Source organism: Sapajus apella, unplaced genomic scaffold, assembly GCF_009761245.1.
Source record: "Sapajus apella isolate SASKATOON/1434 unplaced genomic scaffold, GSC_monkey_1.0 scaffold28, whole genome shotgun sequence".
In the NCBI taxonomy this organism is placed as follows: Eukaryota; Metazoa; Chordata; class Mammalia; order Primates; family Cebidae; genus Sapajus; species Sapajus apella.
In genome coordinates, this window is record NW_022436968.1 from 4,959,938 (window position 1) to 4,977,404 (window position 17,467).

At 37.8% G+C, this 17,467-nt stretch overlaps 1 protein-coding gene across 4 annotated transcripts in view; it reads right to left on the bottom strand.

Annotated features, from left to right (window-relative positions):
• Window positions 1-17,467, bottom strand: part of MFSD6 (major facilitator superfamily domain containing 6) — a 93,433-nt gene that overhangs the window by 12,726 nt on the left and 63,240 nt on the right. For all 4 annotated transcript variants that reach the window (XM_032292626.1, XM_032292629.1, XM_032292628.1 and 1 more), the window contains exons 3-4: window positions 11,956-12,053; window positions 93-254 (exon numbers count right to left, since the gene is read on the bottom strand). In XM_032292626.1, coding sequence (XP_032148517.1) covers window positions 93-254; window positions 11,956-12,053 — 260 coding nt within the window. The remainder of the gene's footprint in view (window positions 1-92; window positions 255-11,955; window positions 12,054-17,467) is intronic.

Genomic DNA, 17,467 nt, shown 5'->3' on the forward strand with positions numbered 1-17,467 from the left:
CTTCAGTAATAATTGGATTGTTTATTGAGGTATGGCTGGAAAAATCATGTTTTCATTATAGAAAAGAAAAAAAGGAATAAAGCTGTTCTTACCAAAATAATTGACTAACACGCCTCCGATCATGGCACCACATCCTCTCCCCAAACCCAGGTGAAGGCCCTGCAGGATGCCCTGAGCAGATGTCCTCAGCTCAGGGGGAACGGCTGCACTGAGGTAAGAAATGCATGCTGCCCAGATGGCCGCGTGTGTCACTCCTGGAGAGGAAGAAGAGCAGGGGTATCCGCTGGTTAGCATTTCTTAGGCTACTCTGTTTTGAAATGTGAATTATTTAACGAGGCACCTATTTTAAAGATTTTTTTTGTGGTAAAATACACACTAAAAATTTACCATTTTCACATTTTTAAGTGTACAGTTCAGTGGCACTGAGTACACTCACAATGTTGTGCAGCTGTCACCACCATTCATATCCAGAACTTTTTCACCATCACAAACAAGACTTCTGTGCCCATTAAACCATAACTTCACTCAACCCTTGTCCCATCCCCTGACAACCACCATTCTACTTTCTGTCTTTATGAATATGAATCATATTCATTTTGTTTATCTTGTCACCTGTGGATAGACATTTGGGTTCTTTCCTTTGGTTACTGTGAATAATGCTGCTATCAACTGGTATGTGAGTATCTGAGTCCTTGATTTAAATTCTTTTGAGTATGTAACTAGAAATGGAATTGTTGGGTGATATGGTCACTATGTATTTAACACTTTGAAGAACTACCTGTTTTCCACAGAAGCTGCACCATTTTCCATGCCCATCTGAAATGTATGAGAGATCCAATTTCTCCACCTCCTTGCCCGAACTGATTTTCTGTTTTTTAAATATCAGTGATAATGAATGTGAAGCAGTTTTTCATGTGGTCGATTTGCTTTCCCCTAATGTCTAGTGATGTTGAGCATCTTTTAGGTGTTTATTTGCCATCTATATCTTCCTTGGAGAAATGTTTATTCAAGTCCTTTGCCCATTTTTGAATTGGTTTGGCTTTTGTTGTTGAGTTGTAGGAGCTCTTTATCTGTTCTGGGCATTCATGCCTTCTAGGGCACCTACTTTGACATTAAGATTATTTCTACTTTTCTCCATTATAATTAGTATCATGATTAACATTTTTAGAGATACAGCTTTTTACGTACCTTAGATTATTTACATTGGCTATAATTCCACAAGTGGGGTTAATGATTCAAAGGCTATAATTTTTATGCTTTTTAACGTATAGTTCAATTTTTTTTTTTAAAAAAAAAAGAGTACAGAGACAATTTACTATGTCCCATTACCAGTTTTATTATATCTTCACCATTTATTGGAATGGAGATAACAGGTGGGAAAAATGGTCATTATTTTATTACACAGTATTTGTGCATTGTCTGAATTAAAATCTTCATTAAGACACTGTTTTAAATGTAAAAAAACAGATATTGTCACAACAGGTTTTATAGCTAGATGGGATTAAGAAATCATCTGGTTCTACCTAGATTATTCCCTGAGAAATAATATCATTTGGAGATAATATCATCAGAGGATCTTAACTTATATTTTGGAAAATTAAACTAAAATTATTTTAAGATTTGATTTGACAGTAGTCTGCCTCCGGCCAAAATGGAATAACAGGGACTAAATTTATTCTCCTTCCTCAAGTAACTAAAAAACTGGATAAAGTATATGAGACAGTGGTTCCCGAGGGACATCAGCAACAAGGACAGTGATCCCTGAGAGATGGGAAGCAAATGAGAAGCTTCAATTTACTGACTGATGAGAGTCTGAAATCTGCAGGGCAAAAAAGAAAACCATCAAGTCGAAGACTTTAGTCAAGAGTCTAGGGAGCCAAGGTGGCTAGAGTTCCAGGGCAAAATGTCAGAGAGGAGATAGCATCATAGGAAGACAGCTCCAGAGATCTACTGAGGGCTCACCTAATGTATTCAGCAGAGTACTGATCAGCAAAATGTGTGCAGGCACTATTCAGAGTAAGGGAAAGAACTACCCAAAAGCGCTTCAGAGAACAATATCCCCACACCAGGCGGGGATCAGTACTTCTTCCCACCAGCCAAACTGGAACAGGTCATGATTCCTAGGATTGGTAGAGTATTCAACAAGGTCTTTTGTTAGTATTATAAAATAATTAGCCATAGACTGAGCACTGCTCTGGTCTCATCTAAATAATCTTAAAAGCAAGACCCAAAAGGATCACACTATTTCCAAGTAACTTAACTGTGTCCCAGAACAAAGCTCAAGAATATTTATAGGAAAACAGAAATAGCCATCACCCAACCTGGTACCATTCACAATGTCTGGCATACAATAAAAAATTATCAGGGATTATATTACTTATGTTGGTCCATAATGGAATACATGTAGTTTTTGCTGGGTAAATTAGATCATATGTTTCACAGTTGACTGAAAAACATTAAAACAACTTTTTTAGGCTTTATATATGTTTCAGTCATCATTTTAACTAGGTTTTTTTTTTTTAACTAGAAGGATGGACTAAGTGTTGTCTTTCTTTTTAACTAGAAAGAAGGACTAGATGATTAGCAGTAGCATACACAATTAATTTCCTAAGAAGTCAAAGAAAGTGTTTGCTTTATCTGGCAAAACAACTGCAATACCTTAGATAATGCCAGATTTCTCAGAATTGAATGCCTGGATAGTCTTAATTATGAATGTTGAAACCATAGTAAATAATGGGAATAATTTTAAGTTTTTTCATTTCTATTATTAAAGATGATTCTAAGTCCATTTCTTTTTAGATATGCAGATTTTTTCATTAATCACATTAGGGGAAAAACTCAAAAATATTCCTAGAAATAAAATTAATTTATTCAAAAGTAATTAGATTCAATAGTAAAATCCATTATAGATTTGGAAATTATTTCTTAAAGATGAATTACCTAAGAACCGAAACCACATCAAATGGTAGGTTAACTTTAATGCTGACGCCAAACCTATTACTATGTTTATGTCTAAGCAATCAATTGCAGAATTTACAAGCAACAAGAACATTAAAATATATTTTTTGTTATAATTCTAGATTTTTAAAAAAATGATTCTAGTAGTTATTGTGAAGGCTTGGGCACACACAAGCTCTTCCAACAATAGGGTTTGTCTCTTTTTTTATCCCCCTTAGAAATTCTAATCATTTTCTAAAACTTTGAGTATTCTGAGATAATTAAAGCATTTTCCAATGGGATGACTTAAGTCAGGATGCTTTTAAACTATTCTTAGAATTTACTGACTAGTATTAAGTGGTAGTTGTAAAAGATTCTCTACAGTTAGACTTGTAGTTTCTATATTGTTTTTGAGACTGATTAGATAATTGGCAATTACATTCTTTAAGTTAACTCAGGGCATTACTGAAGGAAAAAAAAAAAGTAAAGGACAAAAACAAAATTTCTGATACTAAAAGCAGAAGAATGAAAGCCACTCTGCTTGTATTATCTGACATTTTCCAGGGAATATATAGGATTAAAATTGATTTCCCTAAAACAACTTATTTTAAGACATCATATAAGTGGAATAGCCAATTAAATTCATCCCATTTCTTAGATAGGAAACTAGCAAAACTTAGCAATCCATAAGAAGGAACTGAATTAGAACATCATCTGTGTATACAAAAGACAGTTGCAGCTCTTGTTCATAAACTGGAACATGCAACTTTCTAGTAATGTTAATAATCTGAAACGCCGACATTTTTACTACAGTTGTGTTCTGATTCTCTAGTTTTAAAATAACAAAAAAGCAACCTAGAAACCTGAAAACTCTCTACCATTTCCCATATTTGTAAGACATCATTTAGGAAGTCTTACGAATTGTGCTACCAAAACCGACATTCCTGTATAGGGGATGAAAGATCTTATAAACTAGGAAAAGAAAATGCTTCTACTTTCTTTTTTACTAGAGAACTTTGAAAAAGCAGTAGATGATTATTCTTTTTGTGATGAAATAAGTACATTTACTTAGTGACATGGGTAAATGTGCTTACACTAGAGTTAAAATTGTTAAACCTTTTAAAGTATGAGATAACTAAGTTGGTAGATCAAACAGTCAAAATAAAAGCTATTACTCCCTGACAGACAAGAGTAACAAGGACACAGGGATTGACTCTCCTTGGAATATGTATTAGCCCTTCCATGGCTACTTGTCATAAAACCACTGAGCCCTGAGTGGTAATTCAATACATAACAGGTGCTTAAATATACTGATTGACAATGAAAGACTCTCAGAGACCAAGTAGTCCACGCAAACTTAGTTTCTCAGTCCTTCCTTACCTTTGGGATCCCCAGGATTGGCTTTGAGGCCTAATGAAAATGAAGAGATATATCCACACTGCCTACTGACAAGACTTTAACTACTTGGGATACATTACATTTCAATAACCTAGAATCATTAAAAATAATTATGAGTAACACTAATTTTTTTGTTAATATTATCACATCAGCTTACTCTACAAGGAACTGTGCTAAGTGTTTGACACAGATTATGGAATCTATTTCTCCAATAAGTACTATTTCTTTCTTCATTTTCTAAAAAGGAAATCAAGACACAGAGATATGGGTGCCTTGTCCAGAATCACACAGACAATGGAATTGTTGAACAGGATTTGAATCCAAGGTGTCTAAGTTCTGAACTTGGGTGCTTAAATATTACACTATATGTCCTCATAACAATTATTAAAAGTATTCTATAGTAAATGTAACTGTCTACTTTTGAGAGATTTTGTTGTTAATATCAAACATGCCCCACAATCTACCAATTTAAAAGATGGATATTCTTAATAACTTCTTCTCCACCCTTTCTAAAGAGCTGATATGCCATTTATATTTTTAAATGCCCCAAATAACTCTTTACCTTGTAACACTAAACACTGGTATCTGATTCTGCAACATGCATTTCAAAATTGTTCAATCTTGGCCCACAAGAATGCTCTACTGAAATAAATGGCATGTATGAGCAGAAAAAATGTCCTTTCTTCTTAAGGAGACAGCTGCTCTTTGTAAAATGCTGCTTGGCTTGGGGAAATCACTATGGCTGGGAGGAGTGAGAACTAACACAGTACTAGGGAAGTAGGCTTGTGTTGTTTTTCTTGCTTCTGCCACTGATTTATGCTCACTGAACAAAACATAAGTATCCCTTTAGCATTGGCACACAGAACCAGCTGTGACAAACCTTTTTCATTAATAGACCAAAGCATACATTGCAATTAGTCCTGGAATTAAAAAAAAAAAAAAAAAAGCTTCTGAAAGATCAACTTGGTGAAAATCAGTAAGAGACTATTCTTCCTAAGGAAAGGCCTCCATTGGGCAGGCAATGAAAGAAAAAGTCTACCTTGGGAATCTTAGTGGTTTCACACATTAGATGTTTTTTTTTTCTTGCTCACACAAAGTCCACTGAACAGGAGACAGGAGTAGCAGCAGCTCTGCTCCATAGTCATTCAGAGAAACTGCCATCTGCAATGCCTGGTTACCCTAGGTATCAGTATCCAGCTGACAGAGGAGGGAGTGACACTTCTAAAGCTGACCCAGAAAATTCCCATGTGCTATCCTTTCCTCCTATCATTTCTGCTTTTATTCCACTGGCCAGTATTAATCACATGGTCATACCTAACTGCAAGGGAGGCTGAGAAATAGTCTAGCTGCATGTCCATGAATAAAAGGAAGCAGAGATGGTGAATAACAAGACAGTCTCTCTGTCAGAGTTGGGGCTACTAGCAGCAATGGACCTTCCACAAATGGCAAAGGATCCTACAAAGAACAATGAACTAAGCAGCAGCAGCATGGATCTTATGTGTGTTGCACGAAAGAGACTTTATATAAGACATGCAACAATTTGTGTTAAAAGTCAACATTCCCACACCTATTGATGGACAGGACTGCAAGAATCCCCTTCATGCATTCAACAGTATTTACTGAGCATCTATATTATATGCCAGATACCCTGCTAGGCCTTGAAAATAGGACAATATGCAAAATAATGTCCCTAGTCATCATGAAGCTCATAGTCTGGCAGGTGAAAGGGACAGGATTTATCTGAAGGGAAGCAGACTGAGCTCCTTGAGAACAAACAAATCCAGTGCCCAGCAGAGGGCTGACATGTAACAGCAGCTGAACACCAGGACTCAACAGAAACACGGTAGGCAGTGGTCTGCATGTTGGGATTCGACAAAGCATTTTTGGATAAAAGGTACCGTGGGTAAGGTTGGAGAAAACCACCAAATAAGTAAAAGTGGGCCGAGGAAATAAAATAGATCTCTTCTATAAGCTCTAGCTTGCAAACTAAAAAAATATATGAGTTTCTTTTAAAGAAGAAGTCTACAACTGATGCAACAATGTTCTGGGGGCCCTCGTGAATTTAAATGCTGGCATTATGCCTTGGGCGTACCTTTAAGCAGGTTTTAGGAGACTACCACCCAAAACTGAGGGAATTTAATGTTAAGACTTGGCAACACTATACTACACACCCAGTGTTTTACCACCTGAAGCCACACATGAGAACCGCTTTTATGTCAAAGTCAATAAAAAGTTCACTTAACTTCCCCAAAGATAACTTTACTAACCGTGTGCAGTGTCCAGTCATGTTTCCATTATGTTTGGTCATTAGGCTTCAGCTTAAAATTTATGGCCAGGCTTTAATGCATAATTGCAGTTTAACTCCTTAGAATAGAATCTTTTAAATTATATTTTCTCTGGTCCTGATTTATATGTATATTTATTTTACTTTTTTGTTATTGTGTATACTCTAGCATTTATTAGAAGCTAACTGTGTGTCAGGTACTGTCCTAAATACTTTGCATGGATTAGTGTATTTAATACTCATGTCAACCTCTCCTATAGCTCAAGAATCTGTGGCTTGGAGAGATTAAGCATTTTGGCCAAAGACACAGAGCTTATAGGTAGGGGAGCTCGAATTCAAACCCAGATAGTCTAATTCAAGCCTTAGCACTTTATGGTTTCCAAATTATTGCATATTTTGGTTAACTTTCTCAGTCTATAGAGTGAGGTGAGGCTATAAGTACTAATGAAAATACATGGATGTTTTTACAGATGTGCTATGGATGGCAAGATGTCATGCTAGGAAGAGCTACCATACTGGAGGTTCAGCTTTAATATGTAGTTTTCAAATTTTCTTCAGATATAAGTTTTTGAGATAGAATTTCTTTTATCATTCAAAAGCTCTAAAAAGTATAAAATACTAACTGTAGTACATGGTACAGGGGGCTGAAAAATGAATTAAACAACAAGCATTAATAGTATATCTTCCTATATGTACATCTCTTTGGAGAACTGAAAAAGTATAAGCATGGTGATTATGTTCAAGGGTTTAAACTAAGTTAGAAAATACAACTAGTATTTGTTCCCCATGCTCTTCCAGACAATAAGAGAAGGAAAACATGTTTTGTTTGTTGTTGCTGTTTTGAGACAGAGTCTCACTATGTCACCCAGGCTGGAGTGTAATGCTTTAATCATGGGTCACTGTAGCTTCAACCTTCTGGGCTCAAGCGAACCTTCCACCTAAGCCTGCCCAGTAGCTGCGACCACAGGTGCACACCACCAAGTCCAGCTAATTTTTAAGTATTTTGTAGAGACAGGTTCTCCCTAGGTTACCTAGGCTGAAAACATGGTTCTTACTTGGCTGAATAAGCATGCTAAATAAGACAAACAGTATAAAGCTTTATAAATGTCAGCTCAAGTCCCCGTAACTGATGACATTTAAAAACTATCCTTCATCAAAATCCTAACCCGGCTCCCACTGACAGAGCATCCTACAGAGAGAAAGCTGGCCCAGATCTCCTTTTCACTCCTCAGTGCTGGAGTCATAACTTCAAGTAACATTAAAGAGCTCTTGGGCCGGGCGCGGTGGCTCAAGCCTGTAATCCCAGCACTTTGGGAGGCCGAGGCGGGTGGATCACGAGGTCAAGAGATCGAGACCATCCTGGTCAACATGGTGAAACCCCGTCTCTACTAAAAATACAAAAAATTAGCTGGGCATGGTGGCACGTGCCTGTAATCCCAGCTACTCAGGAGGCTGAGGCAGGAGAATTGCCTGAACCCAGGAGGCGGAGGTTGCGGTGAGCCGAGATCGCGCCATTGCACTCCAGCCTGGGTAACAAGAGCGAAAACTCCGTCTCCAAAAAAAAAAAAAAAAAAAAAAGAGAGCTCTCTGTAGTTATAGCAGCTCCTAGGTGAGGTTTACTCTCCTCAAATACATTTTAACAGCAAGGATAATTCTGATTCTTGCTCAGAACTAACACAAACACTCGTCTCTGAGTTTTGCAAGGATTCACAATCAATACCTACCCGGGAAGGAGAACAAGAAGTTTGGGCTTTATTTTAATCATATATTTATATTCTTGAACAAAATCATGAATGTTTAATTGTTCTTTGTACAAAATAAAAGGAGAAAATACCTATGGGTTTTTAAAATATGTCTTGAGAAATAAATATAAACTAATCACTACCACCACCATCCAGCAATGCTTTTATGCACTTAGACTCACTACCTCTTTTTTAAATACACTGCAGATTTCTTATAGAGAGGAAATATGTTTTCTGCTTCTTTAAATGGTATTACTAGTTGCCTACTGAATAACATGTTTGCTGCAAATGTTAGCTGAATTGCTAAAAAAGATATAGCTGCAAGAGAATATTTACTGAACATGAGAAAGATCATGGAAGAGAAATGACCTCACAATTTCAAACAGGATCCAATGGTCTTACCTTGATCCTCAAATAAAGGCCTGAATAGCCTCCTTCCTGTAGGCCCGGAGAAGGGGAAATTTGTTTCTTTGCAAACCCATCTGCTAATTATTAACAACATGGGCTGAGAGGATAATCAAGAAACTGTAAGACTGAAGGATAACAAGGAATCCTCCACCACCAGTTACATGAAACCCCAAAGAGGAAGGGCTGGATAGTGGGGGCTATAGAATGAGGCACATCTTTTTTCTCCTCCCTTTCAGCTACCTACGAGATAGTACTAGTTCTTGTGGTGTTTGGGGGATAAAGCACAGGTGGTAGGATAAAAAGACAGACTTTGCTTATTTGTTTTTTTTTTTTAAGGAAGACCCTCTTGTGTGGCACTGGCTGGGAATCAAAAAACAGAAGTACTGATTTTTCAGAGTACTTCTGAATGATGAAACACAACATCCCATCCCCAGCCTCCTCCTTCCCCAGACTAGGTCTTTCACAATCATCAGGTAACATTTCCAGTCAAGGAATTAAGGGCTATATATTGTGACAGTGGGCTTGTCCTGTAATTAAATCGTTCAGTGTTTTGTTGTAATCGTGTCCTGCCTTACTGCATCCTAAGTGGAGTCTCATTTAAGCACGGGAAGTTTAAAGCCATTTGGATAAGCCTTGTAAAGGTAGAAGAATCCAAACTAGCAAAACAAACCTCTTCAGTCAGAAATGTATTCCTGTGATGCAAAATTTATTCCACATGAATAATCCACTGTTTTCCATGGGGTGGGCAGGGGTCAAACAAAGGCAAGGGATTTTGATGTTGTTTCACAGTCAAAATGCTCAGCACTCACTCCTGCCAGGGAATGAAACCATCTCCTCCGGCTTTAGAAACAAAGGGCTCTGTGGAAACTGGTCACAGAGCCCTCTGTTGGACTAGGAGGCTGTATTTACAGATCCTCTTCGCTGGCTTCAGATCAGTAACTACGTTTCTACTGGCATAGGGGAGAATAAAATGAAGCATAGAAGTATGGTATTGTAGCCCACCATGGGAAGTAGAATTCCTATTTAGATTCAGAACATGGCCAGCTCCCTAAATCCTGGGATAACACCCCTGAGATGTATACAAGTATTATAAAAACATGTCCTGGGTTGGCAGCTTGAGATGATAAATGCTTCAAGCCCTAAACCCAGCACACCACTTATGCTCCCTGAAGAGGCCATTCTGTCTTCTGTGCTTTCGCACACAGCTCTTCCCCCATGCTGGAATGCCTACTCCCTTGAGGCCACCTGGTAGATTCCTATTTGCCCTTCAGATCCAGCTTATGTGATTTCCTTAGGAAATTTTTGAATACAATCTTTATCCTCCCACTCCCTGCTTCACAAAGTTAATTATTCCCTCCACCAGGCTCCTTATCTGTTACCTAGCACATTTTTCTATGATTCCATCTAACACACTGTATAGTTATTATGTTTGCACATCTGGCTTCCAGAACAGATGGTAAGACCTTGAGGCCTGAGTTAATATATGTATATATTTTATTTCATTCTCAGCATCCAGCACGCTGCCTGGCTCTTAGTCGCCATTTAATACGTCTTTGATATATTAAGAGAAAAAATGAGTTTTCAAATTCACACAGCATTTGTTTTTTCCTCTTATAAAATTATTCTGTTGTTCTTTAACCATTTCATGGATGTTCTCTTTTCTTCGGTCACTTATGCAAACTGTCCTTTTCACCTAATTGATTTTAAACTAAAAGGAGAAAAAAGTTGTATGTATATATTATTACAATATATAGTCATTTCTTTTCTGTAGGTATACAAATCTTTATTTATAGAGTCTGTACACTGTAGCATACCAATAAATCAAGCAGATAAGCCAAGTCAGGATAGAACAGGAACCAGAGGTGGGAAACCCTAAGAACTGTGTTGCATATACTACCTTGTTATTGAGTCATTCTTACCTGCAGTTCCTGTTTAATGGTTTGTTATTCTTAAATGACTCAAAGCTGAGATGTGTGTCTCACCTCAAGACCCTTCCAGAGTTCTAATTATTTGAAACAATAATTATAAGACCAAGTTTCCATTTTCTATATATTTGTAAACAAAATCTCCTTTCACCAGCTATACCATTGCATCAAATCTGAGAAAAGCCTCTTAAAGTGTATATATTCTTGAATTTTATAATTATAATGTGAATACAATTTATATCTCCTTTCAATTAGGATTAAGTTTTTTTTTCATTGCCATGATGGAATTTGATGAATGAGCTGGCATTTTGTACATTCTGTTTAGATGTATAATTTTGAATCTTTCATCTCAAAAGATTGAAATTTTCAATCTTTCATCATGACAAGAAATTAATTATGTTGATTGTACCACATGTGTCTCCTTAGGGTAAGGGAAAATAATAATGGCAATCTATAAAGCTAATGAAATTGTATATAATCACAGACTGTTTAGTGCAATTAATGATTTAGTAGCCTGGGCTGTCACTCAACTCCAATGATCTTGTCCTGAACCTTTATTTTAATCATGATGCCAATCACTACATGGGTTAGCCAAGCTGCTCAAAGGGCTTTTCAGGATGTAGTTGGTAACATGGCAATCAGCTTTGAATAGTAATCCATTTTTCAGCACTCTTCATTCACATAACAAGAGCCTTCCAGAAACTTTTTCAGTTGTGTCTTGATGGGAAACAGTACACTGAAGCAAAGAGAAGAACTCAGGGCAGGACATTTAAGCAGAGATTTTTTTTAATTTTGTGGGAAAAGAATGGTGTTTGTATAAAGCTTTATTATAAGTCACCAGATGTGATCAAAATAACTGAAGAGATAATTATGACAACAATCTTTCAATAAGTATAGTTAACCTACAAAACTGAAAAACACCAAAAACTTTAAAAGGTAAAATTTTTTTATATTTTAAAACCACCTTTGAATATCCATGTCTAACAGCTGTGCACAGGAGTTTATTCTAGAGTTCCTCTTCCTTTGTTTAATCACTAGAGTGGCATCAAGTCCAGCTTTGTTTGGCTCAACACAGAGCAGCACTCAGGTAACTGAGGAACTATCCCTCCTGACGTCATCTCTTCCTTAACAACTACTTCAAAATCACATGAAACAGTAGGCCTGCCCTTCCTTTACAGAATCAGATGCTGAAGGCCACTGGAATTTTAGCCATAGATCAGGGTAGACAGAGAAATAATTTTAATCCCAGCTTTTAACTTACCTTGAAGAACTTCCATGGGGAGAACAGTCCAGGCATTCTCCAGGTAGGAAATATAAATATAGCGAGCCGTGTTGCAAGCCAGGCCAATGTACAGAACCCTAAAATAATAAATAAATAATAAATAAAAGCAAAGGAAAATAAGCTGAGGCCCTAATATAAAATTTAATATGAAATACAAAACATGCAAATATTACCTACCTTTTTCTTCCCCAAACCACCCATCATCCAGCAGACTCCAAAGTTAGGGGTAGGAAAACTAAAGGACAATTACATTTAAGCATGAATTTAGGAATAAGAAGATTGCTTCTAACGTATCTGCCACTCAGCCTTTCCAAAATGTTAATATAAAGGCAAACATCACCCTTCCTGAAACTTAATTCGTAGCAGAGATGATGCTTTTTAAAGATAGTCTGGGCACACTGCCATCTGTAATGACATTACTGGCTTCCTTCCAGGTGGCTGTAGGAGAAATATGCCTGGGATTGTAGCCACTTCACTACAATGGGGGAAGGAAGGATAAAAATGAGAATATGTAAATATGAATGTGGCCTTGCTCACAATACCCAGGATACCAAGCAGTTTCACAAGGAGATTCTCAAGGTCATTGAAAACTATAATTCATTGATTACTATAAACTATTTGGAAATCAAATAGTTTCTCCTATCAGTTCAATGGATAGATGTTCATCATTTTTTAAAAACAATCCATGGTTATCATATGCTTGCAAAACTAATAAATATACATCAACCTCTTGTGTTCTCTCACCCCCCAACCATTACCACTGCCAAAAAGTACGCATAGAAACAAAATAAGCAAAGGCCTAAGGTGGTGCACCCAAGCATAAGGTTTCAATCTCTCTTGTTCTGAACTGGATGGGCTGGTTTGGAAGCAAAGAGTGGCTCCTTCCCTGCACAAAACACACCTTAATGGTAGGGATTTATCATTCTCCCTTGTTTTCTATTTTCTACTAATTTTCCTAACCTTAATGCTCTTTTTGTTTTCTGAATCCAATCTGATGAAAAGTAAAAGGTAAAAGAAATAAACCAACATGAAAATCAGTGGTATTTTCCTAATCTTGCTTTTTATGTTAAAAATTATTTCTGATTGAGTTTGTTGGCTCATGCCTGTAATCCGAGCACCCTGGGAGGCAGAGGCAGGAGGATCACTTGAGTCCAAGAGTTCAAGAGCAGCCTGGGCAACATAGTGAGACCCTGTCTCTACCAAGAAAAAAAAAATGAGCCAGGCTTGGTGGTGCACACCTATAGTCCCAACTACTTGGGAGGCTGAGGTAGGAGGATTGCTTGAGCCTGGGAGGTCTAGACTGCCTTGAGCCGTAATCCCATCACTGTACTCCAGCCTGAAAAACAGAGCAAGACCCTGTCTCAAAAACAAAACAAAATTTATTCCTATAAACACTGTTCCCTTTTTCCCAACATTGAATCAAGGAAGGGAAATGCTCTCAGACACCCAAATGTTACTAATCTCGAATATGGAAAAGAAAGATGAAGAAAAAACAAAAAGAAAAGGTTGAAGGGTGAGGATGAAATAGGCAATGATTATTAGAGGGATTTAGCAGATTCCCAATGAAGTATTACAAAAAGCCTGGGTCATCTTGTTCTATGGACATTATGTTCTTTGTACTTGTGTTTTTTGAGGAGAAAAGTACGTTACAGTCTGTTCTAATGAAAATTTTATTGAACAAACTTGCTATAGATTCATCAATTTCCTTCTGCTAGGGAAACAAAAGCCACAGGAAATTAAAATGCAAAATAGACTACATGAACACAAAGGATACACAAACCTGTGCTTCCTTTTACAAATTCTATGCCAGCTGTGTGGATGGCCTCTCTTTAGACTAACTCAGGGATCAGCAAAAATTTTTCCATAAAGGACAACACAGAAAACTGTTTAGGCTTCACAAGGTCTCTCTTACAACTCCTCAGCTCTGCTGCTGTAGCATGAAAGCAGCCACAGGCAATATGTAAATGAATGAGCATGGCCCTGTTCCAATGAGAGCTGAATTATGAACAGGGAAATGCAAATTTCATAAAATAATTTTCATGTGTCACAAAATCTTATTCTTGTGATTTTTTTTTTCAACCATTAAAAAATGTAGAAACTATTATTCTTAGTTCATGGGTCATATAAAAACAGGCAGCAGGCCAGATTTGGTAAGTCGGCCATGCTTGCCCACTGACCTGGCCTCATTCCTCAATTCTTTTTCTTGAGACAGAGTCTCGCTTTGTCGCTCAGGCTGGAGTGCAGTGGCGTGATCTCGGCTCACTACAACCTCTGCCTCTCAGGTTCAAGCAATTCTCTCGCCTCAGCCTCCTGAGTAGCTGGGACTACAGGCACATGCTACCATGCCCGGCTAATTTTTGTATTTTTAGTAAAGATGGGGTTTCGCCATGTTGGCCTGGCGGGTCTTAAACTCCAGACTTCAGGTGATCCACCCACCTTAGCCTCCCAAAACGCTGGAATTGCAGGCATCAGCCAGCTCTTTAACTCTTAACCTTGGTTGGACATCAGATTTACTCTGGTAACTGTTTACAACTACAGATGCTGAGGCATGAGTTATGAGTCATTCTGTAATTTCTAACAGTGTAGTTAGTTGTGAAACCCTACTTTTCTAAATTTAACCAACTATAATATGGCTAACTCCCCACTGCCACCAAAGAGCCACTAAAAACCACATTCAACATAAATTTTGCTCAATAAACATTTATTGAGATCCCACTATGTACCATCTATTGAGAGGGTGATAAAAATGAAGAGGAAATCTACCTTGCCTTCAAGGGACTTATAGTCTAGTTGGGAAGACAAACACATAAACAAATAAGTTAAATATAATACACTAAGAGACACTGAAAAAGTGCAATTGGACCACACAGGAGAGACCCTTACTAACCTTGCGGGTTCAGGGTTAGAAGTGGTTGGCCAAAGAGGGTGGAAAGAGTGTCACAGGCAGAGGAAACAAAGTGAACAAGGGTTCACCATAAAGTCTCAAGCATCTGTGGCCAGAGAGAGTGACTGAAAGACACAGGAAGGAATATAGTCTAAGGATTTTTGAAGAAGTGAACTTTTCCAGTTCAGATACAGTCTGGATATTATTCCAGAAACAACACAGGGTGTGAGCAGTAAAGAAAGAGCTAAGTAGAGTCATCCCACAATCCTCAGATCTCAGAGGCACAAGAGCAACACCACCAGAGAACCCATATTCACCTAATGACTGACGGCAGCAAGCATTTTGCAAAGCCTCTGTCAGAGAAACAAAACTTCCCAAAATAATTATAATAATACACTGGATACAAATGAAAGACCCCAGATGAAGATTGTTTTTTATCAAAGTTGGGTATTTGCAGCTAGACCGAAAATTGTCTGCAATTTGTGTTGCAAGCCCTGACACAAAGATGCACACACCAATGTATACAAGATTGCTAAAGGCCACAGTGGGAGATGAAGACAGACTAGTAACAAACCCAGATTCAAAAAACAATGTTTTTTGAATATAAACCATATACTTGTCTAAAAAGTTAAGAAAGGCACAGAAAATAAGTAGTGTTGCCATAATTATTTTCTTTCTGGACAAAGAAAATGGTGTTCTGTGTCAGACTTAACAAGAGGGCTCGTTTGCTTCAAGAGCTGCATGGATCATCAGAAAATCTATGTAACACTGTGGGAACCTCATATAATGCCAGGTTATTGCATAAAAATTGCTGACATAAAGAAGGTTCCATTATAAAACATCTTTCCTTGTCACTTGTCTGGCACAACACTGCCTAGCTCTCAGTCCTCCCACTCATAGGGATGACCAATCCCCAGGCCACCATCCCCACCCATCTCTGTGTCTTGATATTCTTTAGCTCTTACCCAGCTCCATCTCAGGCCTGGTCCATTCCCTTTAATATGTGATTACCGCATCATGTGCCTCTCCTCATAACACCTATCTTGGTTTTAACAGTGCACCTACAACCTGACTGCATTCTCCATGCAGGGTGAGAACTTTCATATTACGCTGGCTCAGTTTTATCACCAGTGCTTGACACTCAGTAAATAGTCCTGAACTGAAGAGAAAATATGAATACTTCAAATAGAATATCAATTAACAAGTACTTAATACTCTGTGCTAAGTGCAAGGGTATACATTATGCACATACATATGTGGTACGTGTGTGTGTGTTTAAGATACCTGATTATGGTATAGAAATAAGTGAGGGGCATGTGAAAGAATGAATGGACTTACAAAAGAGGCCTAGAAATAGATTCAAAAAACAGGTATCTATATTTGGCAACATTTTAACTAATGTTAATAGGTTATGGTTGAAAATAAATATTTTCACTTATGTAGACAAGCAATAAATAACTCAATGAGTAGATGATTAGAGTTTGTTTATTTGGAGCATCCTGAAGCACTGTGCAATGGAACTTCAGCACATGTGCTGAGCAGATAAAGGGGTTCTGCTCACCACAGGCCTGTCTCACCAGAAGAGTAAGAGCTAGGATACAAGCCACAAAGCTCAGAGTCAGTGGTATTCCCACAGCATAGCTGAAGGGACCACCAAAGAGATCCTGGGAGCCACCAAGCTTCTATCAGCCAGCAGGTATTGCGGGCCACTGACCAATCCTTATAGAACAGAGCATAAGAATCACACTGCAAGTCAGAAGAGTGAATTAGAAATAATATTTAGCTGTGTATGTTTTCTGCAGCTACTAAGCTTCCTGCTATTGTTTCTGCCAGAAAAAGAAAAGGTAAAAGTAGTTTGGGTCTGAGTCTCTACTGGTCTGAAATCATTTTGTTGCATTCAGATTTTTCCTCTCTAAAATGACTGATAAGCTAAGAGTATAATTGTGGTCACTATCAACCAGCAACTCAGGTGCTGTGACCAAGTTTACATCTCTCCATTGTTATTTTAGTTTATTTGTTTTTTTCTTAAATTGTGTGTATCTCACACACCAGGTAGAAAACTAAGGATGTTTAAAACAAAACAAAACCTTGATTAATGTAACCCAACAACTTGGAGGACACAATATGCTATTTTGTTGTTATATTGTCTCTTTAGTCAAATGACTGTACACACACACACACACCACAATTTTGTTTAAAAATTTCCCAGGATATGGCCTAAGGTATACCTATAATACAAACACTGTAATTTCCTGAGAAGAGTCACTGACACTTGGCATAGCAGTTAATTTTAAAAAGGCCTCAAGAGTTTTAGTAGACCCTAAGCTAAATTTGAGGAAACTGAACAAGTTCATCAAAACTCAGGTTGAAGGAATGTCATGACCAAATCAAAAGCAGATACTAATCCTGTTGTTCCTGACTGTGGCCAGACACAGAAGAATGGGTATAGTTAAGGGCATCACATTTTAAGAGATCACTGACGAAAACAGAAAGAGAAAGGAGCCAGAATTGGGATGGGGGAAAAAGAAGAGTGTCCTGGACAGGATGTTCTGGGAGAAACCCCTGAAGGAGATGGACAAGCAAAGCTGCAGGTGAGGCATTCAAGGA